Raw genomic sequence first — 25,968 nt, forward strand, 5'->3', positions numbered from 1 at the left:
GCAGTCTGGGCATGGTCCCACTTCCACACATGCCCTTGGCAGCAGGAAGTGTGGGCTGTAAGCCCCCACATGCACTGGACCTTCCTGCCACCCACACAGGGCTGTTAGCCCCAGGATTGCCCAGCCCGTTCTGTCCGCCACATACCTTCACCTGCACACAGAAATCCATGGTCTCCCACACTGCCCCACCCGGGAGTCCAGGAGAGCACCAAGGGCTGCCCTCTGCTGTCTGTCTCTCATACAAGCTGTCCAGACATAAACGGGCGGGCCGGGCAATCCCAGGCAATCCCGTCCCTGCCTGGATTCCCTCACAACTGTCACTTGGAATCGAGAAACTACAGAGAGGCTGCAGTCTCTTGAGAGACCAAGATGCAGGGACACAGCAGTCTCCTACACGCGACACCTGACATGCATCTACCTGAACGTCGTCCTCAGTGCCCTCCAGGCGGGGTCAGCCTGAAGGGCAGCGAGACCCATGCCAGGGTGTGTCCAAGTTGAGATCGGCGTGGGGGGCTGCAGTGGGGTCTCTCTTGGTAGAGGGCGGCAAACCAAGCACTGCATGCCTCCTGGTCCCCTCAGTGTCCAGGCTGAGACCCATGCCCTGGCCTTGGAGCAGGAAGTCAAACAGGCTCCTCAGAGTAGGTCAGGGAGGCTAGCTTGAGAACTGGATGTGTGGGGGGGTCCGGGGGCAGGAGAGGGAGGAGCCCCAGAAAGAGGCCAGGCTGTGACTGCACTGCCCCCTAAGCCCTGCAGGGCCCCAGCAATGAGGAACAGGGTGGGCGTGGCCAGGGGCAAAGGAATTGGTTCTTTGGTATTTAAGCAATGAAAAGCTATCACAAAAGGGAGGTGACGCCTAAGCAAAGGGGCGGGGCAAGGGCAGGGGAAGCTCTCCAGTAGCTCTGAGGGTCCCAGGGACCTCCAGATAGGGATCCTTTCACCCACCCCAAGGGCCACACGCCGGGCATGCTCACTGGGGCCTGGGCTGCAGGGTTGTGGGGCCTGGGGGGGGGCAGCAAAGTTGAGGCTGGGAAGGGACTGCCTCTCTCCGGTGAGAAACCATTGACCTCTGCAGTGGGGCCCCGATGCAGGACCAGCAGCTAATTCCCGAGAGCATGGGGGCGGCTGACCCATTCGGACCCTCACCCGGCTATCGTCAGTGGCCCCCACAGCTTCCCTCACAGTCTGGGGGTGCTGTACCCTTGAGACTGAATACAGAAAATAGATTCTCTCTCACCAGATTTGCATAAGTTATAGAGGAGCCTGTAAGGTTTCATTTATTTCCTGGGAAGTGACAGAATTTCACCCTGCATTCCGAAACATCTGCTGAGCCTGGGTGGCCAAGTCCTGCCTCCCGGGAACAGCTGAGGGGTGTGCTGGGGCTGCTGTGAGACCCCGATCCCTGCCCACTCCCACTGGGGCCCATGATGGATGGGGCAGCATCTCCAAGTGTCTCCAAGGGGCAGCACTGAGGGATGGGGGGGCTCCAGTCCCCAGGCCAAACCAAAGTGCCCACGCTGTCCAATCACAGCCACTCCTCACCCTCGAACAAAACAGAACATAGGAAACAAGGGTGCCTTTTTAATTGCAATCAAATATGCCGTCTGAAGCCAGCACACCCTGAGCCTGGCCCTGGAGCCACGTGTGGCCCAGGGCGGGAGGGGCGCCTCGCAGTGACAGGGGCCAGCAGGTCCACTGCACTGGCTTTGCTTGCTTTGCTTCGCGGTGTCCCTGGACGGGAGGCGGGCGGAGGGCGAGGTGGTGGGCACTCACACCTTCACGCACACATGCAGACTTTCCCAGTGTTCCTCCTGCTCGGCTGAGGCGGTCAGACAGCACTGCGAAGCCACGGCTGGGCGGGTGTGGGCAGCGCAGCGGGCGCCTACTTCTGGATCTGGAACAGGAAGAGCCGCAGGTTGATGTTCTTGGCAGCCAGCAGCTTGTTGCACTCCACGGAGTCCACGATCGGCAGCGGCACGTAGTCCGTCTCGTTGCTCTCGTTGGTGAAGACGAAGTGGTAGATGACGGGGCTGATCTTCACGTCGTCGTAGGGGCCCTTGAGAAGCAGGAAGGAGCACTCCAGGGGCGCCGTGACCTTGCTCTTGAGGAGCAGCTGGAAGGACAGCGTGCGCTTGCACGACAGGTTGGGGTTGCGCTCCGAGTCGTTCACGCGCGCCTTCAGGACCCACGTCTGGTTCAGCACCGTGAACCGCGGTGTCTCGTAGTATAGGCGCGTGATGAAGTCATCGGTGCGGTATGGCCGGAACTGGACCTCTGTGGAGACAGACAGGCCGGGAAGAGCCGGCAATCAGGCTGGGCCAAGCCGGTGGTGGCGCCTTCCAACCAGCCGAGGACACAGGCTCGGCCGGGGAGGAAGGCCACTTACCAGAAGAAACAGGTGCTCAACTTGTCACAAGGCAAGTCAAAGGCAACTATGGCAAATGGAGGCGCACACAAGCTTGGGGGAAAGAACTACAAACAGAAGTGACACGCGTTAGCTGCAGGGAGTCTGGAGGCTGCGAGGGGGCCAACCAGCCCAGCCCCTGGCCTCCCTCCTGGACCCCCGCCCGCCCCTGGGCCGTGGGTAAGCAGACACACAGACAGGATGCAGTTCTGAGAACAGTGCACTTTATTGGTTCCATACAGAGCTGCCAGAAAGCCGGCAGGCAGGCCGGTGTGGCATCTGGCCAGAGTCAAGCCCTGGCGTGTGGCCCACTGCTGGGCTCTGCTGTCACAGTCCTCAGCACACCCTGTGCCCAACGCCGGCTTGTCCCTCCACGGAGGCGGCCAGTCCTTCCTGCGTGGACGGGCTCCCGGCCCTGCCACTGGCCAGGTCACGATGCCTTGGCCTGCCTGGACACGGAGGCCTGGCCTGGGCTGTCTGTGCCACGGTGCTCACCAGGGAGACTGAGGCTGCAACTAACCAGGCCCCCAGGCTCTTGGCCTCTTGGGCATGCAGAGGCCCGCACTGAGCTGGACCCCGGCTGGCGTGGGACGGGCAGTGGAGGGCCGGAGTCTCCCTGAGCGGCCCCAGCATCAGCAGGTGCTTCTGGCTGTTCTGTGTCTAGACCAGGCTCTGGCCCAGTACCTGCTCCCAGCATGTCCAAAGGCAGTGGCCAGGAGAGCCCACGAGATCCAGTGGGCCTGGATGCGGTCCAGCCTGCCTGTCCCTGGGCGTCCACTCTCAGCTCTGCATTTTGAGCTGGGCACCCTCAGTTTGTTCTGGAGCCCTGGCCCTGAGCATCTTCTTGCTGGCCTCAGGAGGTCTGTGGCCACTGCAGCCTCTCACTCACAGGCAGGACCCAACGTGACGAGAGTTCTTCTTGCCCCTGGCACTGCAGGGCAGGCCACCGGCTCCTGGGCCTGAGACACACCCACCTTCGGCTTAGACCCCCCCCCCTCTCCCCAGGCTGCTTGGCCCCACTCCGTGAGGACATCACCCTGCTGAGATGGCAGGACCAGGGTGGGGAAGACAGGTGGGAGGGGCCTGTGAGAGCCATGCAGGTGCTCCTCAAGTCCTGCCCTAGCCCCTCCCCGGCTCAGCCTTTGGCCCATCTTGTCCCCCAAGGTGTCCTCCAATTCACCAGGAGCTTGTGCAGAGCCCAGCCACCTGGTGTGGACTGTGCCCACTGCTCAGGGCCTGCTGCTGCTCCCCAGTGGGCAGTGGCTGCCTCACCTGTGTAGCCGATCTTCTCGAAGCTCAACAGGCTGAAGATGCTATTGTAGAGCTGCATCTCCTTGCGGTGGCTCTGGTCCATCTCGTCCAGGATCTCCATCAGCTCGTTGCCCGTCTTGGTGGGGTGGGCACAGGCGGCCTCGTGCACAGTTAGCTCATGGAAGGGGCCGTGCCACGGGCAGCCAATTCGCTTGTACTTGCACTGGGTCACCCTAGGGGGGAGCACTGTGGTCATGGCATGTACCCCGCACCTCCATTCAGACCTGCTCATGCACGATCCGCTCCCTGAAGGACATATTCAGTGTGTGCCATCTTTCAGGAAGCAGTCAGAGTGTGAGACGGAGAGGAGCTGTGTGAGCTATGCATGGACAAGCTACCCGCACCCACAGCCGTGGGGTCTCCATCCTGCTTGGAAACAGTGGCTGCCGACCGCAGTCCCAGACCACGAGAGGCTTGTGCCTGGCCACAGCTGTTTAGGATGGCAGAGCAGCCGGGACTGGGCTGGGGTGCCAGTGCAGCCTCACCCCAAGATCCCAGAGCTCCTGAGCTGGCCATTCTCTCCTGGACCCAGGGATGCCAGGGACCGCCTCTAAGAGGCCACCACGTAACCAGAGAGAGAGCAGGGTGATGTCCAGACAGCCACTGTGCAGATCCAGGTCCTCCACCATGGGGCCCGAACCCTGAGCAACTGCACGCTGGCCTGGGCCACCAGGACCAGCTGGCGTGTGCTGCATGCCGGAGCCCTGCCGGCACCGGTGGCCTCCAGCCGGGCGGTTACCTGTCTTGGCACTCCTCCTTCTGGTGCCTCTCCAGGAGGGAGCGGGGGAACTGGCGCAGGCAGAAGCCACACTCACAGGGCAGCTCACTCACGGCCTTTTCCACAGCCAGGTTGCGGCAGCAGAGGCTCTTACTGATCTCGCAACGACAGTTGGGGCATGTGGCCTGCTCCTCCTTCAGCCGGGCATCTGCTAGTAGGTGGATAAAACAGCCAGCGCACATCAAGTGACCGTTAGTACACTGTGGAGAAGGAAAGGGAGATGAAGCTCACAGACCTGTAGGACCTGCACACACGCGTGCGCCACCTGCCAGCTCCAGCCAGGCCGGCAGTCCTGAAGGGCTCGCGCTGTGTGGGGGGCTGTCGTGAGCAGAGGCGAGGGTGTGCTGGCACTTAGCACCCAGAGGGTGCTGCTCAGGGAGGACAGGCCTCTTTCCCAGAGCCCAACTGGGCTCCGGTGTGAGCTAGGTGACTCCGGAGTGCCCTTGGCAGCTTGCAGAGGTCACGGCTCCTCACTAAGGCAGGCCTCCTGGCGGTGACTGGCCATGCCGCGGCTAGGAGCCTGGCCTCTTCCCACCCCAGGGGTTGGAGACCGCCCTGATTTCAGGATGTCTACAGAAACTCGGACTCGTGACGGAGCACGGCAGTGGCACTGAGCTCAACAGCAGCTATAGAAAGGGCAGCAGACAGTGCTCCTGGTGCTGAGGCAGGTGTGCCCTCTTCCTGGCCCCTCCCCTCTGTACCTCCTTGACCAGCACAGGTGAGGAGGCAGCTTCCACCTACCTAGTGAAAGTAGAGGCCTTCCCAAGACTGCTGGCACAGAAGTGCTACAGCTCGGGAAACTGAGTTGGCCTGGGACAAGAACACATGGGCAGTTCATGCCAGGGAGAGGTGGGGGTGGGGATGTGGAGGGGAGGCAGGCGGGACATGTTGCTATCATGGGTAAGAACCAGACCCCCCTTCCTTTTCTGAACCTGAAGACCTGAGGCCCAGGCGTTCCCTCCTGCTGGGGTTCCCTGCACCAGTAGATGGCAGGCTCCAGCACAACTCCTGTTTTGGGTCTCTTACTGGTTCCACACACATCTGAGCATCCACCCACATGGTGCCATCACGTGATCATGGTAGACCACGGGCCCAGCCCGCAGAGGCTCAATGGTGTCACGAGCCCAGGGAGTTGCGGGGACCTCAGCTGAGCACTGCGCTGGGGGCTGCCAGTGGCTCGCTGGCTCAGGGTGAATGTGCCAGCAGTAGCTGTTCCAGGGACACCGGTCATTGCAAACCTCCAGAAAGCTACCGGCCACAGATTTCCCTTGGGGCCCAGGATTTTCTGAGAGTGATAGATAGTGTGACAAAGGTTCCCAGGGATGCTACCAGGCCACGCCCACATGCAGGGGGCTCTGGTCAACACCAGCGGCCACCCCATCACTTCAGGGGTTCATGCACCCTGCGCTGAGGAGCAGCAAGAAGCCATGCCAAGGGTCTAGTGAGTGATGAGACCGGCAGTGGGGGCCGGGGTTGGGGACAAAGGCCTCCTTCACAGAAGCCATGTCCACATAAATACCACAAATTATTTACACTCAAACCTCAATTTCTAAGACAAGTCAAAAATTAGAATGCCTGGCCTGTGGTGGCACAGTGGATAAAACATCAACCTGGAACACAGAGGTCACTGGCTCGAAACCCTGGGCTTGCCTGGTCAAGGCACATATGGGAGTTGATGCTTCCTGCTCCTCCCCCTTTTCTCTCTCTCCCCCCCTCTAAAAATGAATAATAAAAATAATTAGAATGTATAAGATGCTCTCCCTCCCAGGAGCACGTCTATGCCTTTCCCTTCCCCTCTTTTTTCCTTGTAGGCATTCATCTCCTCAACTTGCAAACAGGGGAGCAATGGGCAGTGGAAGCTTGTCTGGGGCTAACACCCTGAACCTGTCCCCAAGGACCCCTTTTCTCTGACTCTCCTGTGAGCTGGCAGCTTGTCTGGGGCTAACACCCTGAACCTGTCCCCAAGAACCCCTTTTCTCTGACTCTCCTGTGAGCTGGCAGCAGCCCTGTCTCAGTTAACTTCTTTACCACATTTCTAGGGAGCCAAAGCAGCCCAGCCTGGTCTCTCCTGTTGCTTCTTCCACCCTAAGCCCTCCTTTGTATTTTTCCCAGCTTTTTTATTTTATTTTTTGACAGAGACAGAGTCAGAGAGAGGGACAGATAGGGACAGAACAGACAGAAAGGGAAAGAGATGAGAAACATCAATTCTTTGTTGCGGCACCTCTGCTGTTCATTGATACCTTTCTCACACGTGCCTTGACGGGGGGGGGGGGGGGGGGGTGACCTCTTGCTCAAGCCAGAGACCTTTGGGCTCAAGCCAGCAACCATGGGGTCATGTCTATGATCCCATGTTCAAGCCAGCAACCCCACACTCAAGCTGATGAGCCTGTGCTCAAGCTGGATGAGCCCGCGCTCAAGCCAGCGACCTCAGGGTTTTGAACCTGGGTCTTCCGTGTCCCAGTCTGACGCTCTATCCACTGAGCCACCACCTGATCAGCCTCACTGTTCCCAGCTTTAATAAATGTACTCTTAAAAAATAAAGCCTAAAAAAAAATAAAAATAAAAAAAAATAAAGCCTAACAGCCCTGGCCGGTCTGCTCAGTGGTAGAGCGTCGGCCTGACATGCAGGAGTCCCGGGTTCGATTCCCGGCCAGGGCACACAGGAGAAGCGCCCATCTGCTTCTCCACCCCTCTCCCTCTCCTTCCTCTCTGTCTCTCTCTTCCCCTCCCCGAGCCAAGGCTCCACTGGAGCTAAGTTTGCTGGGGCACTGAGGATGGCTCTGTGGCCTCTGCCTCAGGCGCTAGAATGGCTCTGATTGTGGCACAGCATCGCCCCCTGGTGGGCGTGCCGGGTGGATCCGGTAGGGCGCATGCGGGAGTCTGACTGCCTCCCCGTTTCCAGCTTTAAAAAAATACAAAAAAAATAATAAAAAAATAAATAAGTAAATAAAGCCTAGCCTGACCTGTGGTGGCTCAGTGGATAAAGCATCGACCTGGAAATGCTGAGGTCATTGGTTCAAAACCCTGGGCTTGCCTGGTCAAGGCACATATGGGAGTTGATGCTTCCTGTTCCTCCCCACTTCTCTCTCTCTCTCTAAAATGAATAAATAAAATAAATAAATAAATAAATAAATAAATAAATAAATAAAATTTTTTAAATTAAAAAATAAAAATAAAGCCTAGCCTATGGTGGCACAGTAGATAGAGCATTACCCTGGCACGCTGAGGTCGCCAGTTCAAACCTCGGCTTGCCCGGTCAAGACACATACAACAACAAGCAAGCAATGCACAACTAAAGCCAAGCAACTGTGAGTTGATACTTCCCACACCCCCTCTGTAAAAACAATAAATCAAATCTTAAAAAAAGAAGTTTATACATATATACATACTAGAACAGGTAAGGGAACAGGGGAGCTAGCTGGGCGCAGGCTAGGAGGAGCAGGCCTGGCAGGGCTGGCCAGCTCTAGCTCCAGATACACAGCTGGTCCCAGAAGTCAGGAGGAGCTGTGGCCTTTCTGTCCACCCCTCAGGGGTCAGTGAAGAACAAGAGAAACAGTGAGTGGGGGAGGTGGCAGCTGATACACACCACAGGACGCTGCCACCTTGTGAAAGGTGGAGACCACCAGCCCAGGTCACCTCTCCTCTTGCCGGGGGGGGCCTGAGCCAGCAGCGCTCATGGCCACACCAGCTTCAGGAAAGGGGGCGGCCACAGCCTCTGGGGCAGGGAGGGAAGCGACATGCACCAGTGCGACTTGTTCACAGGAGGAATCTTCAGGTCGAGCCCTGAAGCACCATGCTCAGTGAAGCCCGACAGGACAACGACAGAGAGACGTCCTGTGATCTGGGACCCCACGCCACTCTAGGTCTACACTCCGGCTGCTGAGCAACCAGAGCAGAGCAGGTTGCACTGCGCTGGGCTCCCCACCTGCTTTCTCTTCCATCTCAGTCAGGGGCGGCCCTGAGAGCGAGCCTCAGGATGGAGTCCTGGGAGCTCCTGGGGACACCCAAGGCGGTCAAGTGTGTGACTGCTGAAGTCCCAGCACTGCCCTCTAGGCCACCCTCTCCTTAGACCCTGGGGGGACAGCATGGGGAAGACTGCAGGAACACCTGAGCTCTTGGGCTGCCCCCCCTCCCCCCAGAGCCTCCAGACCCACCAAGGATCAAGTAACATGGCAGCTGCTCTGGGGAGAGGTCAGGTCACTGCCCCTTCACCCCAACAGCTCAGCTCTGTGTCGGAACATGGCAAGCCAGTAAGATGCTCCCAAGAGCTGCTGGTCTGGCCAAAGGACAAGCCAACACCCAAACACAGCTTGCCTATCACCAGCTACTACCCAAGTGATGCTCTCTGGTGGACACCAGGTGGCTGGCCCAGGTGGTCTGTCCACATAGCAGGGCAGTCACCATGCTCTAGACCAGGCCTCCCTCAGGCTCCCGAGAGAGACCCCAGTTCTGCAGGCAGGCCAGCAGACCACAGTGTTGCTTACACCCAACCTCTGCAGCAGCTGGGTTAGGCTGCACCTGCCCCAGAAGCCAGGCCCTAGAAGACTATTTGCAGCACTGGCCACATGCCAAGCCTCTCATGGACAGTACCAGTCAGGGAAGGTCTGAGTGCCCCACTTGACATGCTAGAGCCAAGCCCCCAAGATCCTAGGTGCCCCAAGAAGCAGCTCCTGCACTGCTCAGGGCAGGCTGCCTTCCTACCACCCTCCAGGAAGACCCTGGTACCAGGGAGGGTATGGGAGAGGGACCTCACCACCCAGGGCAATGTCATAGGGCCCCAGGCCCTCCAAGGTCAGATGCTGGCTTAGACCCAAGCCCACAGGTCAGTGGCAGCATGAGCTTGGGCTGGCTGCTTCTCTCTCTGGGCTTCCACTTCCCTCAGGCACAAGAGTCTAAGGACAGGACTGGCCTCATCACGTGCTAAAGAGGCGTGTGGCTCGGCCTCCTGCATGGGGTCAGCACAGAACAAACACCCAACCCAGCACAGTGGTCGTCATGCAACAGAACCCAGCTGCCCTCACAAGACCCCTGCCTGTGAACCTCAGGACTCCAGGCACAAGCCTGTGATGTCAGCAAAAGCCCCTCCCTTGCCCCATCCTAACCAGAACATCACCCAGCAGTCCCCCTGTAGGGCCCCAAGCAGCTCATGTGTACCCAGACTGCACAGGTGGGGACCTCTATTTGGGCCAACTTCTCCTTGGGCTAAGGGGGGGCTGACTGGGCCGTCTGGACTCGCGAGGAAGAGTTCTGATCCCCAGGACTTGGGTTGCAAACAAGTCTTAGAAAATGCACCCCCACCCCAACTTCTGGAACTACACCTATGGTCAACAGGCCTTGTAGCTCCTTTTCAGACTGTAGTGCATGGTCTCCTCCAACTCTGCCCTGTCCCCCCATACTATTTTCTCTTCCTCTAGAGGAAGGCTCAGCACCCAGTCCCACAGAAGCAGCACAGCCGAGAGCACCAAACCTACAAGTCTGCTCAGTCTGCCTGGAGGCCCCTCGCCGGCCCAGCAGGACCTTAGGCACCCCCATCTCACACCCCTCGTGCTCTGCCCAAGGTACCCTGCACCTCTTCAATCAGGGAGCCCGAGAGGGACTGTGCAGCATCCAAGCACACAGCTGTTTTGAAGAAAGCCACATTTTGGTTTGAAGTCCTGGGCCAGTGGCTCCTGATGTCATCTGATGTCACACCACCCTCAGAGCCAGGACTCAGGTGCGAAGCTGTCACTCTGAGTCAGGCTCTTCACTCAGAACTTAAGTGCTGCCTAGATCACAAGGCAACTCACAGGACAAAACACAACTTGTCACCTAGCCAGTCTGGAAACCCGTCTCTCTGCCCTGGCTTTGGACACTTAGGCAAATGTATTATCAAAGTTCCTCTCTGCTACTTCTCTCATCTCAAAGGACATGCCAGTTGCAGCCCAAGAGCAGCCCAGGAGCTTGGGGGGAGGGTCCCAGGTCATGGGGGAGGGCGCACCCACGGGGACTCACTTGGAACATCTGCTCAAGTGTGCCTGGAGGCTCCCCAAAGCTTGTGCTATACCTGCTGGCCCCTGGGCCGAGGGAGCCACCCCCACTTCCTGGGCCCTTTACCATTGTGACTGTCAATCAGGTAACAGGCCCCTTGGGCCAAGGCCTGAGCTGAGCCCTAGCAGAGACAGGAGACTTTAAGGGTAAGAGGCACAACAGGACCTACCCAACCTCCCCCCAGGGCAAACAACAGCAAATGTCCCTGGGCTCCTGTAGCAGGGGGACAGGAGTCGCTGCAGTGGGCACTGCTCAGCAGGGCTGTGCAGACCAGAGGAGGAGGTGCCCAGGCTGAGGAGCAGGATCTGAGCCAGAAGCTGTAGGCACAGGGGTCAGAGGGCCAACTGGGGCCACATGCCAGGGCCTCCTTGTCCCTGATGGGGGTCCTAAGGAGCTTCGCTGGCTGAGAACCAGTGAGGGGTGGGAGAGCTGCACAACCCTTCCCTCCATATGCCACTCCATGGATCTGGGCCTCAGGTGACATCAGCAGGACCGGGTGGAGGACATGTTGGGCCTCATGTGAAGGGCAAGAGGAGAGCCCAGGAGGGAGGTCAGGAATCAGGCCGTGGCTGCCACGCTGCAGGCACCACCAAGGCTGCCTGCCCCAGAGAAGGCACTCTTTCAGTAGACGGCCGGGCCCCGTGGCTGTGTGCATCCAGAGTACATGCCGGCTACAGCTGTGGGCCACCCACTCCTGCGTGGAGCTCCTACAGCTCTTCTGCCCTCTCTCCAGGGCACCTGCCCTGATGCCCGCCTACCTAGGACTCTGGAAGGTGACCGCATATGTTGCCAGGCCAGTCACCAAGAACACACCTAACACCCACACGGAGAACATCAAAGCAAGCACCTGCTGTACCTGCTCTGGCCGTGACCTGACCCAGAAAAGGCCATGATGACAGCCATTTGCTTCAGTGCTGTCTGTGGTCTGAGGCCTGAGCAAGTCTCCCAACCCAGGCATGTGGCACAACATGCCTGGAGAGCCAGCCCTGTGGGGCCCAGGGCTCTGACTTGAGAGCAGGTGGGCAAGCATACCTGATCAGCCCATACTGCCCGAGGCGAGCTCTGGCTGCCACCAAGTCTTCCCTGATGAAACAGAGGTGGGATCTAGTGGCCAGGGAGCAAACTCTTGAATGATAAAGGCCCATGGAGTGATCCCCACAGCCCCAGTGCCAGATGTGGCACACAGGTACCCATCTGAGACAGCCTTGAGACATGGCATGGCTGCTGCCCGCCTTGAGCCATGGTCTGGACAAGGTCAGGCAAATGCCCAACTAGCCCACCACCAACAGCAGTTTAACACAGCTCCCCAAAGAAGGCCAACAGAAAGGGGGGCTGAGTCCAGGCCAACAGGTGGTAGCCAGCAATGGGCCTTGACCAGGGACGTGTAGTTTCGAGGCAGCACATGGAACCCAGCAAACCCAGCTCTGGGGCTGACCAGGCCCATCCGGACTCCCACTCTCAATGGCGCCACCCAGGATCACTGTAGGGGTGAAATGAGACCTTCCATCCAGCAGCAAGCCATTCAACACCGTCTCTCCTGCCCCCACCTCTCCCTCGGGCCCCTCTCACCCCAGCTCCAGCACGGGCCCTGCTGTGCACCCACACCAACGCGCTCCATCCCGTGGCAGACCTTCCAGCAGCCAAAGCAAGTTCTAACCAGGCAGGGCTCTAGTCAGCCCTTCTAGAGCCAAGGGCTCTCCCACTGATCCCAGGTGCTGGGGCTTTCTCCAGGCCTCGAGAGAAGGAAACCATCCCGACGAGGCCCAGGACTCACTGGGAAGAATGGGGCTCAGTGTCAGTGGGCTCTCCTTGCTCTGCAGGTCATGTTCTTAGGGAAACCATGAGTAGATCCCACTAGGCCATGGGGAGGGCCAGGTCAGTGCTGACCTAGTACCTTCACTCTCCATCACAGCTGCTCAGCTTCCAGAACACTGCAGGCCGGTTTGAGCCAGCTAGGCTGAGACCTGGTCACCAGCAGCTCTGACCACAGGCAGAGTTGCAGCTCCCTGTGCTAAGCAGACCAGGAGCCGGCACTCTGTATCCTGTCATCATGCCAAGTTCAGCTCCAGCCTACTCACCAAAGGGGGGTGTGAGGATACCCCTAAATTCCCCTGGGGCCCCTAACCATGGGCTCGGCTTCCTGGACTCTCATTCAAGATCCAAAGAACCAGTTCTCCCACATGGGAGGATCAAACGTGACTGGGCAAAGAAAAGGGGTCCAGAGAGAAGACCAGTCCTGAGGAGCATGCCTGAGGCTGAAAGGCTATGAGAAGTGTCCCTCCAACTAGCAGCAGGCCAGAAGACCTGTGGCATTCCTGAGCTAGCTACTCTGGGCAGGAGCTGAACTCAGAGAGCCCAGCAGAGTGAGCTAAAGACTGGATCCACTTCCCCACCAAGGCCTTTTCTTCCTATCACTGTCATGTCGGCTTCCCCCCAAGCAACCTCCCGGCACAGCTGAGAGGATCTGGAGATCCAGAGGTTGGGGAAATGGCAACCCAGACTAGCCCCGCACGGCTTACTGCAGAAACGGCCCTCTCACCCGAGGCCCCCGGTTTGAGCAGAAGCAGGGGGGACAAGGCCCGATCAGCTAAGTCCAGCTCTTGTCATACAAAGAACCTGCTTCATTCCTCAAAAGAACTCTGGAGAAATGGGAGAGAGAGGTGGGGGTGCTGAGGTGGAGAGAGACAGACAAAGCAGGAGGCAGGGCACTGTATACTAATTCTGGGGCCTGAGCGTGGCTCCCTGCTGCTATGTGGTCCGTGCTTAAGACCCACCTGGGTCAGATAGGTACCCTCCAGAACAGCCCTGAACTGGTTAAGGCCTCTGAAAACAGCCCCCATAAAAGGAGGATGGACAGACTTCCTGGAGCGCCCGCACGTGGTAGCCTAGGAAGCCAGGCCTGGCGTGGGTGAGCAGGCTCATCAGGGCACAGTTTGTCCAAAAGGCACAGGGTCCGCCTGGGGAAGGGACCCAGACTGTGGGGCTGGATGCAGGTGTTTCATCCAGACCAGGGATGAAGGGGAAGGAAATGGGAGAGGGAAGAGGAGAGGCGACCCCCTCTCTCTTCAGAGTTCTTCCAGAAAAAAAGGGGGCCAAGAGAATTCTTCCCCTTGGGAGGAGGTAGGGGTGCAGGAGGAGCCCGAGGAGACAGGTTTTGGGGGGAGAGGTGGCCGGTAAAAGAACAGAGGAGCTCCTGAGTGAATAGGAGAGCTGAGAAATGCGGGGAGCGAGCTCTGAAGTGAGGGGCGGGGGCACCTGTCACCAGCTTTATCGGGGGTCAGCTTGCGAGGGGGCTGCGGAGTGTGTGGGGGCAGCTGCAAAGAGAAGAAACATCTAGAGGGGAGGCAGATTTGGATTGGGAAATACGGGGAATCGGAACAAGAAAGAAGGGGGCTCGAAGGAGGAAACAAAGTCCCGAGAAGAGAAAAATGAGGAGCTTCCAAACAGACGCCGGAGTCCCGGCCGCTGGGTCCCGGATCCCGGGGCTCGGGCCTGGCTTCGGAGGAGACGTGGTGCCCGGGGCGCCGGCCGGGCCGGGTTGGGGTCGGGCCGGCGGCCCTACCTGGTACACGGAGGCCTTGGGCAGGTCCAGGCAGACGGTGCAGCACAGCACCGAGTAGAGCCGCTCCTCCAGCTTCCCGCTGCCAGCCGCCGCCGCCGCCGCCTCGGCCGCCTCGGCCGCCCGCAGCCGCTTCTTGGGCGGTGCGTCGGGGTCGCCGGCCGCCTCCTGCAGCTGCCGGGCGCCGGCCAGGCCCGCTTCGTCCGGCAGCCCCGGCCCCGCTGCCTCGCCCAGCGCCGCCGCCACCGCCGCCGGCCCCGCGGCCGCCCCAGCTGACACCGCGCCGGCGGACCCCGTCGCCGGACCGCCTCCACCGGCCTCCTCTGCGCCGGACATCGCTGCGGGCCGGCCCAGCGGGTGGGTGCGCTCCCGCGGCTGGAAGTTAGGGGGGCCGCGCGCTGCTGCCGCCCTCTCGCCGCCGCCGAGACCCCCGCAGCCCCGCTCCCTGCGCCGCCGCTTCAGTGGGTCCGGCCTGCGCGTCGCCCCGCAGCCGCTGCGGCCACCGACCCCGGGGCGGCCGCCATCTTTGTTTTCGCTGCGCGCTCCCCCACCCCCACCGCCCCCCTGGGTCTTCAGGTCACGTGACCTTCGTGGGCCAATGGAAGCCCCGCCCGAGGCTAGACGTGAGGCGGCCAAAGCCAATGGGCGCGCGAAGGCCCGCCCCTGCAGAAAGTGGGCAGGCAGGGGGCGGGACCCAGGGCGACCCGTGGGGTGCGCACCTTGGGACTCCCGGAACGGGTACCGCTCTTCCGGCGGGCCTCTGGCGCGACCGGCGCGCCAGCAGGATTCTTTTTTCGGGGTGTGCCTGCATCTGTCCCCCCCCCCACACACACACACACTCGAACTAGTGTGCACAGGGCTCTGGTCTGGCCCACCCGACCGAGAAACCCCGGGGCCACTCCCTCACTCCTGTGTGGGTCCAGATGTGCTTTCAGAGAATGCAAGTGCAGGTACTCCTGGAGGGAGTTTCCTGACCTGATCTAACTCACTGTTCTGCCCAATCCCGTTTCCTAACCTTGGGGTAGGGAGCTGAAGAGAGGTACACTGCCGAAAGTGAGAGTCTTAGGAAATCAGGACTTGACTTGCATAGACCAGAGGACAAACAGATAGAGGTTGAGTCTGTCCTGGGAGGGGATGTGAATTTCTGGGAACAGCTGTGGTACAGACATCCCTTGTCCCCAACCCAGCCAGCAGCCCGTGAAGGTCACTACCCCAGAGGGCCACCTGCCAGGCTGGGCAAGGGTGTTCAGAATTCCACCATTTCCCTGGAAGAGCAAGCTCCCAGTATTATGTCTTCTCAGTCCAGCGGCCAGCAGGAGACCATGCTGGGCGAGTCCCGGGCTGCTTCCAGTGCATCCTCTTCTTTTGCTCAGAATCCAGTTGCTGACCTACGAGCCTTAGCTCAATTCTTTTTTTTTTTTTTTTTAGCTCAATTCTTGCTAAGAATGGGCCGATTCCATATTTCTGCTGAATCCCTAAGGTTTATTGGAGACCAAGCCTCTTCCTAGATCTACAACCATGGCCTGCTGAGAACCAGGCCCCCAAATATGCCTGGACCCCACCCCCTTCATTCTGGTCTAGGCAGGGTCCCACACTCCTGAGGAGGGACAGTGCCCAGACTCTGCCCCCTGACCAGTCATCCTACAGCAAGCCTACTTTGGGAGGAAGGAGAGTCTATTCCTAGAGAAGGAGGCCCCAAGAGGTATCTCCAAAAATGTCATTACTCCCATTGCAGACGCTGTATGTGCAAGGCCCGATGGTAGGCCCAGCTGCCAGCGGCCAGGACCCAGCGACAGACGTCCTCCTTTGGCAACAACAGCAGCCTGTCCTCCTCCAGCCGGCTCAGGAGGCCTGCAGCACCCAGCATCAAACCGCCCCACATTCCGTAAGTGTTGGTCGTGAAAACCGCCACAATGAGAATGGTTACTGCCACTACCAGCACCACCGCCTGACCAGCCACAGAACGGCCCTCTGCACCAAGGTGGTCACCAGCCACTGCCAGTACCATGCCTCCTCCCAGTAGTAAGTTTGCTGAGGAGCGGTCCCCATTCACCCAGTGGAAATCGAAGGCCAGAAGGGGCAGGCCAATGACAGTGGCCACCCAGGTTCCAGCAAGACAATCTTCATCTGTGCCCAGCCCTGGGGCCAGCATGGTGGCAGCAGCCAAGGCCTGGAGCAGGAAGCCAGCAGCTGCCCCTCGACTTGCCTGTCAACACAGGGAGGGGAGGAGATGTGGGGAAAAGAGGCCAGGACCTTCCTTTAAACAAGGAAGGTCTAGGTCTCACGCTAGCCTAGCCCCCAGACTCACCTCCCACCACCCTCTCCCTGATCCAAAGAACCGGCTATGTTCTTGGGGTTTGGGAATGGGATACGCCGATACCTGGCCCCTTTGTACTCACCTGGGCAGTGCTCACGGCTGCGCGCAGCGACACCACTCCCAGCGCCAGGTGGGACAAGGCCATGCTCCACTCACCCCACGGCTTAGGTGCCATGGTACTTCGGGCGGTAGTGAGTTTGAGGAGACAGGAAAGAGGATCCTCAACTTTGAAGAGGAAGAAGGAACGAAGGAGCCGCTACTTGGAGCCCTAAGGGCGGCTCTCCAGGACTCCCACTTGAAACCCCATTTCTAAATGTTGGGGTAGGCTCATCCGAAACTTTCTTGTAGTTCTGAGGCCATTGGACACAACTGTGCGGAAGAAAAACCTATTTTGTCTGAGAAAAGAAAAAAGAGAAAGCGGAGGGTGGCTTGGGCTGGGCAGGCGTGAGCCCTGGAACCCAAGTGGGGCGCCGGGCCTAGGGGAAAGCGGCACAGGACGTGCGCAGGCCCGCTCGGCCTGCTCCCTGCGCTCAGGGAGGTGTCGTCTTCAGAACCCAGACCGGGAGGAGCGACTGCACAGGCACCCAGGGGCGATCCAGCTGCGCGGCCCCAACGCAGCGGGAAGCGGGGGAATTAGAACCTGCCCATCGCATCACCCGCAAGGGCCCGCCTCGTCTTCCGCGCCGGGCCAGGGGAGACCCGGAACGAACCAACGAGAGGAGCGCAGGCTAGAGCGCCGGGGGCGGAGCCGGAGCGAAAGGGGCGTTTAGGAGGGCGGGGCTGGAGGGGCGGGGCGGGTTGTGAAGGGCGGGGCTGTCAGTCGAGAGGGAGGATGCCCGCGGGCTGATGACTCGACGGGACAGGAGCAGTGGGGGCCTCCGCGAGAGGCTGGGATGGGTTCCGAGAAAAGAGGGTGCGGGGTCCGTGGGCCGTCTCAGCCTGGGTTCTCCACGAAGTAGGGGCGAGGGTGCATTGCAAGGCAGGTGTCCGGTGTGGGCCCCGGGGACACCTGTCTATGGCACCCCTTTCCTCGGGCGTACGCCCTCCACGGGCGGGAGCCGGGCCGTGGGGGCGGCCGCCGCGAGCATGCGCACCGGCTGTGCTGCGGGAGAGCGCCGAGTCCGGGCGCGGGGACGCGGGGCGGCGCGAAGCCGGGCCCTCTGCCGCCCCGCGCTCCCATGTACGCCTTCTACTCGCTGCTCATCTACATCTTCTACAGCCTCTTCCGCAGGGATGGCGCGACCAGGGTTACCGCCGACCCCAGGGACCCCGCTCCGGTGAGCGGGGGCGGACGCGGCGCGGCCGGCGGCCCCCTGCCTGAGAACGGGTTGTGCAGGCCCAAGCAGCGTAGATCTATCTCCCGGCACTGATGCTGTAGAGGAGGGTCCGTGCGGAGGATCTCTGGTGTTTCTTTCTTTTTCATTTTTATTTATTGATTTTAGTGAGAGAGGAAGGGAGGAAGGGAGAGAGCCAGAGACAGGTGTTCTTGTATGTGTGCCCTGACTGGGGAATTGAACCGGCAACCTTTGCGCTTTCCTACGAGCTCTTCGGCTAGAGCATCAAGCAGTGACCTCAGGCCGAGCCCCTTAGGCCCAGTTCCCGGAGGGAGGCTGCGGGGGAAGGGGAGGGGGTCTCTTCATGCGCTCCCCTCGCTCCCTCCCTAGAGTGCCCGCTGCAAGCCCGGGGGTCGCCGCCGCCCTGACCAGCCCCCTCCAGAACTATGGACCGAGCTGACCAGCCTGGTTGGTAGGTGCTCTCGTGCCTCCGGAGCGCTGCGCCCGGAGAGAAGTGGAGGTGTCCCTGACCTCAGTGGGAGGGAGACCCCGCAGTTGCCATCTGGTGGCCTAGCCTCCAGCACGTAACTCTGCACGCCTCCTCTCCCACCACCTGGCCTCGCAGGCTGCTCGGAATCAGAAGATGGCCCGGGAGGGGGAGCCGAGGGCCGCCCGGCGGAGGTCTCTCTGGAGGACGCTCTCGTGCGTCTTGCTGAGTTCCTCTCCGTCCAGCTGGGGGCGGAAGAGAGCTGCGGGTGTCCACCCGATCCGAGCAAGGTGAGCGGGCCAAGGGTCCTTTCTCCTGTAGTCTTGGCTTCCACATCCCCTGGCCCCCCTTTAGTCTCCCACATTCTGATCCTTGTCTCCTTTACAGCCTGGTGATGTCCCCCCGTTGTTGACCGTAACTGGTCACCTCTTGGCCCTCCTGGCATGGATTCGGAGCCCAAGGGGGAGGCAGGCCCTGCCCCAGGCAACTCAGCCAGAGTCTGGGGTGCAGCCCCCCACTCCTGCTGGTGCATCAGAAAGTAGTGAGTTGCAAAGGGAATGTGTAGAGAGAGTGAAGCCTACCAGAACCTGAGTGACCTGGTGTGTGGGGTTCTCAAGCCCTTCTGAGGTTGTCCCCCTTTTAGGCCAGAGAACTCAAGTCAGTCCTAACTGTCCCCACCCCAGGACCCACAACCCAAGAAGAAAGCCCTTCCCTTTCACCGAGGGATGAGGCCCATGGACAGCACCCCGTCCAGTTGGAGGAGGACCAGAGAGCTTGGCAGCGGCTGGAACACCTCATCCTTGGACAGGTGAGGGTCCCAGGAGGCTGTGGGAACGGGGTAGTCTGGAAGGAGGTGCTCCACCTATCTCCCTTCTCCTTCCCAGCTGGAGGAGCTGAGGCAGCAGCTGGATCTGCAGGAGGAGGGCCTGGGCCAACTGCGCCTTGGAGTGGTGAGGCTCCTGGGCTGGGGTCAAGCAGGGGGCAGGAGGGGGCCGGGACTTTCAGGTGAGTCCAGAGGGCTTCTTCTCCTCCAGGGGGCCACAGACTCCGAGAAAAGTGTTCAGCATCTAACCCTGGAGAATGAGGCCTTGAAACAGAGCCTGATCTTCACTCAGGACCTCCTGAGGCACTGGGGTCCTGGCTCCCCTACCAGGGCCCCCCAGGTAGTCTGCTTCTTAGCTGCTACTGACCTGGTGCTCTCTGGAACAGAAGCAGGAGTGCTCTCTGATCTTCCAGAGCCTGGGCTAGAAGTATAGACAAGCCCAGGGCAGCCCCCTCGAAGATACTAATGCCTGTGGTAGAACCCCCAGTCGTTCCCCTCCCACTATGGCTCCTCTGAGTGACTGACCCCAGGCTTGCAAGGGACTTGTAGGCTTACAAGGGACTTGTGGGAAAGCCCTGCATGGATCTGTGACTGGTTCTGCCTGCCCCTGTTGACCTAATTTACCTTCCTGTGAGATGGGGCTGCTAGAATGCCCCCCATTTCCTCCTGGTCCCATTGCTCACGTGGCTCCCACCTCTCCTGCAGGAGGAGGCGGAGGCCCTGGTGGAGCTCCAGGGCCAGCTCCGGGAGGCCCAGGGTGCCACAGAAGCCCTCCGAGTCCAGGTGGGTACCGGGCCCAGGGGCTGGGAAGACTGAGGCATTGGGAGAGGGATCTCTGAGGCAGGGGCTGGTAAGTGCCTATTTCCTCAGTGACAGGGGTTGGGTGGGGCAGCTGGGGGTGCAGGAGGTGCAGCTGCAGGGCCTTCGGGGGGCCCTCCAGGAGCTCCAGCAGGAGATGGAGCAGAGCTGCAGAAGGGAGCTGCAGCAGGTGCACAGGCAGCTCGCAGGTAAGGCCCAGGGCTGGGGACTCGTGGGGAAGACCATGGGCTCTGGTCGTTCCCTCACAACCACCTTCCCCACCAGGACTCCGGGCACGCATGGCCAGCCTGCGTCAGGGCTGTGGGGACCTCCGAGGCCTGGTCAGCACCTTTACCCAGAGCTGTCAGGGTTCACTGAGCGAGGCCCAGGGCCAGGTCAGGACCACCTATTCCTTCCTTGTATGCTCTTGGGGCAGCCAGGTCGTGTTCTTCCCTTAGAGAACCCCTCCTTTCTCCTGTCCCAGCCCCTGGGAGCCACCTGCTCTAATGGAGGTTGTAGCTTCTGGAACCTGGTCAGATCCTGTGACCCAGGGTGTGACCACACTCAGGCCTTCACTTTTGTCCTGTGCAAACCAGGGTGATAGTGAATCCCTCACAAACTGTCAAGCCCAGAAGAGACAGAGGACATCCTTTGCCCATGGTCCTCCTGACTTGCGGGCTCCATCTCCATCCCAGCCCCATTGAATGATGCCTAGGGGCCTGAAGCCACTGAAAGTGGTGGCTTACCACAGTTGATGGCCACACAGTGGCTTCATATTGCCCTCAGCACCACACCACAGCTCCTTAGCTGCCCCACACTGCCTTTTTTACCTTCTTTTTCCAAGTGAGAGGAGGGGAGATAGACTCCCATGTGCAGCCCGACCAGGATCAACCTGGCAACGCCTGTCTGAGGCTGATGCTCTGCCCATCTGGGGCCATGTTCATAATTGAGTCATTTTTAGTGCCTGAGGCAGAAGCTCCGAGGAGCCATCCTCAGCGCCCCGGACCCACACGCTCAAGCCAGTGGAGTCACGGCTGTGGAGGGGAAGTGAGAGAAGGGGGACTCCACCACTGAGCCAACCGTCCAGGGCTGGCCCCCACTGCCTTACTCATATCCCTGTTCTCCCAGGTATCCTGGGCCCTGGGGGCATTGTCGGCCAGCGGGGCCGGGACCCGGCTCCCTGAGGAGCAGCAAGGGCCCCCACCTGGATGCCCAGAGCGGCTACTGGAGCTCAAGGGTATGACCACTTGAGGAGCAGCGGCGTGGGAGGAGCGGTCTGGAGAAACTGGAGTCTCTTCCCATACTTCAGGGCCTGAGAGGCAGCCAGTGACCTTCTCTCTGCCCCAGGAAACATCCGTGTGCTGTGTCGGTTGAAGCCAGGGACGCCCTGTAGCCTGGTGAGCTCGGAGCCTGGCCCAGGTGGCACGGTCACCACCTGCTATCGAGGGCACCGGCGTCGCTTCCGCCTGGACTGGGTCTTCCCTCCAGATGCCAGCCAGGAGGAGGTGATGCGCCACCCTGACACCTGTGTTGACTCCCTCAGAGTCCCCAAGGGCTCTGGTCCCCCTTCCCTGTCGTTCTGCCCTCTCAGAATCAAGAGTGGCTAGATTCCCGCAGGGGAGGGAAGGGGAGTCTGGGAGGCAAGACTGGCGGCTGAGCTGGGCACCTTGGTTCCTTCCAGGGTCTTCTCTCCATGCCCCCTACTAAGCTCTGCAGGCCCAGGGGAAACAAATCTGGCTTAGATAGAAAGGTGAACATTTAAAAAACAATTTTTTTTTTTGGCCAGGAAACGGAGGAAATGAACCTGTTTGAGTGATGGTCACAGCTCATATAGAGCTGTCTGGGGAGCATAGTTGGGGTGCTGGGGTGGGGAGAGTCCTGTGACCTCCTGCCCCAGGTGTCACTGGCTGCTTACTCCTCGGGCCTGGGTCCTGAGTCCACCAGCTGTGAGGATAGGCACCCTCCTTGCTCTGTGGCCAAGAGCACAGAGCCGGACCCTGGCAAACAACGGGGAGCCTCTAGCCTTTGCACTCTCCGCTGCCCTGTGCAGGTCCTGCCCTCCTTACCCCCCCCCCTTTTCTGCCAGACCCAGTGGAAAACCAGAGGCTTAACCCAGCCCACCACCACCTTACTTCACACATGCCCTTGGCTGCACAGAAATTTTGCTGCTAGAGCTTCCATAGCTCAGGAAATGGAGGCTGACCCAGAAAGGGATGAGGCCATGGGCGGAGTTGGAGGAGACTAGACCCCTGTTGGCTTCAGAGGGTGGCCAGGCCTCCCTCCCACACTTCCTGGGGTACCACCGTTGTTTTCTGCCTACTTGTTTATCCGACACACTACCTCCACCTCAGCCCCCACCCTAAACTGCAGCCCAGCACAAGCCCTGCAGCCTTGTACTGGGCAGGGCCCTCCAAATGCCTGAATGAAAGAACAGAAGGTATTTATCACTGTTCCACATGTCTGCAGTGGCATCACTGTCACCCCCAGTGCTTCCAGTGATGGGAGTCTTAGTGGCCAAATTGTAATTCTGGATTCTGTCCTCATGGCCAGCAGCCAACACTTCCAGCAGAACTGCCAGCTAAGTTACCAGCCTTCTGTGCTCAAAAGAATTCTGTTGGTGTCTAGATACCAACAGGACCCAAGTCCCAGCTCCGTTTCCCCCTCAGCAGCCTTTTGCACCCTTCCAGGGCCCAGCAATCCTGGTGGGCCACCATCCCCCACGCCCCACCCACCGGCCTTTCTGGGCTCATCCTTTGTGTGGCAAGCAGGACTGTAGCCCTCGGTAGACACACTCCCCCTTAACCCTCACCACAGGGGTGCCACTCTAGTCATTGCTTCCTGTCGGGGGAAACCTAGGCGCTCACTCCCGGGGGTTTGAGCCTGGCAGGAAGGCCGTGTTCAGGCTCTTTTTTTTTTTTTTTTTTTTTTTTTTAATTATTTTTATTTTATTTTATTTTTTTACAGAGACAGAGAGAGAGTCAGAGTGAGGGATGGACAAGGACAGACAGACAGGAACAGAGAGAGATGAGAAGCATCAATCATTAGTTTTTTGTTGCGACACCTTAGTTGTTCATTAATTGCTTTCTCATATGTGCCTTGACCACGGGTCTTCAGTAGATCGAGTAACCTCTTGCTTGAGCCAGTGACCTTGGGTCTAAGCTGGTGAATTTTTGCTCAAACCAGATGAGCCCACGCTCAAGCTGGCGACCTCGAGGTCTCGAACCTGGGTCTTCCGCATCCCAGTCTGACGCTATATCCACTGCGCCACCGCCTGGTCAGGCTCTTTTTAAATTTTTTTTTTATTTATTCATTTTTTAGAGAGGAGAGGGAGAGACAGAGAGAGAGGAGAGACAGAAAGAGAGAAGAGGGGGGAGGAGCTGGAAGCATCAACTCCCATATGTGCCTTGACCAAGCAAGCCCAGGGTTTCGAACAGACGACCTCAGCATTTCCAGGTCGACGCTTTATCCACTGCGCCACCACAGGTCAGGCCAGGCTCTTTTTTTCTATTGTTCCTTTTTGAGAGAAAGACCAGCAGGAAAGATGAGAAGCATCAACTCATAGTTGTGTCACTTTAGTTGTTCATTGATTGCTTCTCATACATGTCTTGTATGAGACATTGGAGCCAGGGTCTCCAATGGAGCCAATGACCCCTTGCTCAAGCCAGGGACCATGGGATCCTTCCTATGATCTCATGCTCAAGCCAGTAACCCCATGCTCAAGCCGGCGAACTTGGGTTCTCAGCGTCCCAGGATGACACTATCCACTCCGCCACCACCGGTCAGGTCCATCATCTGTGTTCTTGACTGCTCTTCCTGGGCCTCTCAAGTGGTCGCCAGGACTCCAATACTCTGCAGACCTGTTCCTTCTTCCTGTCACGTCCCTCCCTCTACCTGGCAAATTCTTGCAAATGTCACCTTCTCCAGGGAGCCTCCTCTGCCCAGCGGGAGACCCATCCTTCCAGTGGACCTTCCCCAGAGCCATCCTCCCAGGCAAATCAAGCTTTAGTCACACTCTGCCCCAGGCCCAGGACCCAGTACTCCTCCACCCCTACCTGTAGGTCTTCAGGGAGCTGGAACCCACTGTGCTGTCCTGCCTCCAAGGCTACAGTGTCTGCATTTTCACCTACGGTCAGACTGGGACCGGGAAGACCTACAGCATGGAGGTGTGAAAGAGGGAGGGGGGCTGTGGGTGGCTTCTGGGGTAGGCGCTGGGATATGAGCCCCATGTGGCACCCCGCCCCATCTCCAGGGCCCACCTGAGGACCCTGGCATAGCTCCTAGGGCACTGCAGTCACTTTTCCGGGAGATGAGGACTGCAGGGCAGCACCGTGTGACCCTCAGCATGGTGGAAATCTACAACGAGGCTGTCAGGTCAGGGTTGTCCCTGGCTCCTTCTTGCTGCCCTACCTCCTCCGGCCCTCACCCCACACTGCCAAGAACCCCTTATCCAAATCTTCACCTTTTTTCACCAGGGACCTCCTAGCACCAGGGCCTCCTGAGCGCTTGGCCGTGAGGCAGGGCCCATCCGGTCAGGGAGGAATTCAAGTGGCTGGCCTCACGTACTGGGATGTGCCTAACCTGGAGACACTGCACCAGGTAAGGCCGCTAACTGGGCCCCACAGCCCTCCAAAGCCCTGGCTTGTGCTCGCACCTGAGGGCGTGGACCCTGCAGCAGGCCAAGCCCTGCTGTTACATCTTACAGATGCTGAGTCTGGGAAGAAGCAACCGGGCCACCGCTGCCACCACCATGAACCAGCACAGCTCCCGCTCGCACGCCCTGGTTACGCTGACGCTGCGGGCAGCGTCCCCACCACGCGGTTCAGGAACCGCAGGTACCACGGCCCGTGCCCTGCCCTGCAGAGGGCCTCCCAGCACCGGAGACTGCAGTGCCCTCCACGTAGGCTCACTCGCCCCTGCAGGCACGCTGCACCTGGTAGACCTAGCGGGATCCGAGCGTGCCTGGAAGGCCGGGGCCGTCTGCCGGGCGCGGGGAGACCGTGACGACGCCCAGCGTCTGCGGGAAGCCCGAACCATCAACCGCTCACTGCTGGCTCTGGGAGGCGTGATGGCCGCGCTGCGGGCCCACCGGCCACACGTGCCCTTCCGCGACTCGCAGCTCACGCGCCTGCTTCAGCCTGCGCTCGGCCCCGGCGCCACCGCGGTGCTGCTGCTGCAGGTGGGCGCCGGCGGCGCTGCGCGGGGAGGGGCACCGGGCCGCGGGAGGTCGGTTTGCATGCCAGGCACCGCCCACTCGGGGGCCCGCCCACCAGCCTTGCTCCTCCACACAGATCTCCACGCGGCCTGAGGACCTGGGCGAGACCGTGTGCTCGCTCAAGTTCGCTGAGCGAGTGGGCCAAGTGGAGTTGGGGCCCGCTCGGCGCCGCCGGGCCCCGCGCTCTGGGACGCCCTCTTCCCTCAGCACCGAGACACCACTTACTGGGACCCCCTGCACCCCCACGCCGTCCCCGGGCAGCCCTCCAAGTCCCGGCCCCAGCCCCAGCTTGGTTCTAGTGTCCCCAGAAGACCTGCTCTCGTAGTCCGGGCCCAAGAAATCTGGGGTTGCACTTCTGCCGGCCTAGACAACAAGTCCCTGCACCCTCAAAACCTCCTTGACCTGTTGGGGCTCACTGGCCCTCAAACTCTCAAGAGTTGTTCCCCCTCCCCCGCCGAGTGAGAAGTGTTCTGCGGAGGGAAGCTCCTGGGCTGAGCCTCTCAGCTCTGTCCTTATCACCATTTGCTGCTGTCGCCACCACGCAGCAGGGACCCCAGAGCAGCCTGGCCGTCTGCTTTCTGAGTCACTCCAGTCACCACCCTGCCACCAAAAATCAGACTCGGCATTAAAACGTGGTCTCCATTCCTTTACTGTTTTCTTCTCACTACACCACACCAAAACTAGGTAGGGTCCCAGTTCTCTATGCCCTTTCCCCAAAATGGTGCTACCCTCTTCCCAGACAGTTGAGGGAGGACAGGACTTCAGGCTGCAGCCTCCATTAAGTTCTCCTCCCCCAACCCCAGAGCCCAGAGAGTGAAGGTGATGGATGGTGATGGATGGATGGATGGATGGATGGACGGACAGAGGGCCAGAGAAGGTGGGACCAGGAAGGGGACAGGAAAGCCTACTCTGAGGACCTCCCATCCTCCCAGCATGGCCCCTGGGAGACCTGAAACAACCCTTTGTAGGGTAGTTCAATAA

General features: G+C 59.8%; 2 protein-coding genes across 5 annotated transcripts; one reads left to right on the forward strand and one right to left on the reverse strand.

The window, feature by feature from the left end:
- Positions 1–1,244: 1,244 nt before the first annotated feature.
- Positions 1,245–17,104, reverse strand: LOC136401487 (zinc finger TRAF-type-containing protein 1). Of its 3 annotated transcripts, none has more exons than XM_066379821.1 (4): positions 16,476–17,104; positions 4,452–4,690; positions 3,674–3,885; positions 1,245–2,271 (listed from the first exon to the last, which is right to left on the reverse strand). In XM_066379821.1, exons 1-4 carry the CDS (start codon positions 16,566–16,568, stop codon positions 1,880–1,882), a joined length of 936 nt encoding a protein of 311 aa, XP_066235918.1. In that variant the 5' UTR covers positions 16,569–17,104; the 3' UTR covers positions 1,245–1,879. The 3 variants fall into 3 exon arrangements, with proteins under 3 accessions (XP_066235918.1, XP_066235916.1, XP_066235917.1); XM_066379819.1 differs by lacking the exon at positions 16,476–17,104 and adding an exon at positions 14,080–14,634 and having other exon boundaries at positions 1,559–2,271; XM_066379820.1 differs by lacking the exons at positions 1,245–2,271; positions 3,674–3,885; positions 4,452–4,690 and adding an exon at positions 15,538–16,282.
- A 140-nt stretch (positions 17,105–17,244) lies between these two features.
- Positions 17,245–25,881, forward strand: KIFC2 (kinesin family member C2). 2 transcript variants are annotated; one of them, XM_066379769.1, is made up of 18 exons: positions 17,246–17,670; positions 18,058–18,139; positions 18,293–18,444; positions 18,542–18,695; positions 18,838–18,962; positions 19,039–19,104; positions 19,189–19,317; positions 19,683–19,760; positions 19,870–19,984; positions 20,061–20,170; positions 20,904–21,012; positions 21,123–21,280; positions 23,834–23,938; positions 24,025–24,146; positions 24,248–24,371; positions 24,478–24,607; positions 24,695–24,951; positions 25,064–25,879. In XM_066379769.1, exons 1-18 carry the CDS (start codon positions 17,572–17,574, stop codon positions 25,310–25,312), a joined length of 2,364 nt encoding a protein of 787 aa, XP_066235866.1. In that variant the 5' UTR covers positions 17,246–17,571; the 3' UTR covers positions 25,313–25,879. The 2 variants fall into 2 exon arrangements, with proteins under 2 accessions (XP_066235865.1, XP_066235866.1); XM_066379768.1 differs by having other exon boundaries at positions 17,245–17,670; positions 24,478–24,951; positions 25,064–25,881.
- Positions 25,882–25,968: the final 87 nt, after the last annotated feature.

The sequence above is a fragment of the Saccopteryx leptura genome, chromosome 3, assembly GCF_036850995.1.
Source record: "Saccopteryx leptura isolate mSacLep1 chromosome 3, mSacLep1_pri_phased_curated, whole genome shotgun sequence".
Lineage (NCBI taxonomy): Eukaryota > Metazoa > Chordata > Mammalia > Chiroptera > Emballonuridae > Saccopteryx > Saccopteryx leptura.

What these genes read in the sequence shown, in the direction of transcription:
- KIFC2 (XM_066379768.1), top strand. Translation starts at nt 17,572, where the DNA reads ATGTACGCCTTCTACTCGCTGCTCATCTACATCTTCTACAGCCTCTTC. An exon ending in TGCTGGTGCATCAGAAAGTA is followed by an intron (nt 18,696 to 18,837) that starts GTGAGTTGCAAA and finishes TCCCCACCCCAG; the next exon opens with GACCCACAACCCAAGAAGAA. An exon ending in TGAGCGAGGCCCAGGGCCAG is followed by an intron (nt 20,171 to 20,903) that starts GTCAGGACCACC and finishes CTGTTCTCCCAG; the next exon opens with GTATCCTGGGCCCTGGGGGC.
- LOC136401487 (XM_066379819.1), bottom strand. Translation starts at nt 14,412, where the DNA reads ATGTCCGGCGCAGAGGAGGCCGGTGGAGGCGGTCCGGCGACGGGGTCC. An exon ending in CCAAGGCCTCCGTGTACCAG is followed by an intron (nt 4,691 to 14,079) that starts GTAGGGCCGCCG and finishes CCTTCTCCACAG; the next exon opens with TGTACTAACGGTCACTTGAT. An exon ending in AAGGAGGAGTGCCAAGACAG is followed by an intron (nt 3,886 to 4,451) that starts GTAACCGCCCGG and finishes GCTCCCCCCTAG; the next exon opens with GGTGACCCAGTGCAAGTACA.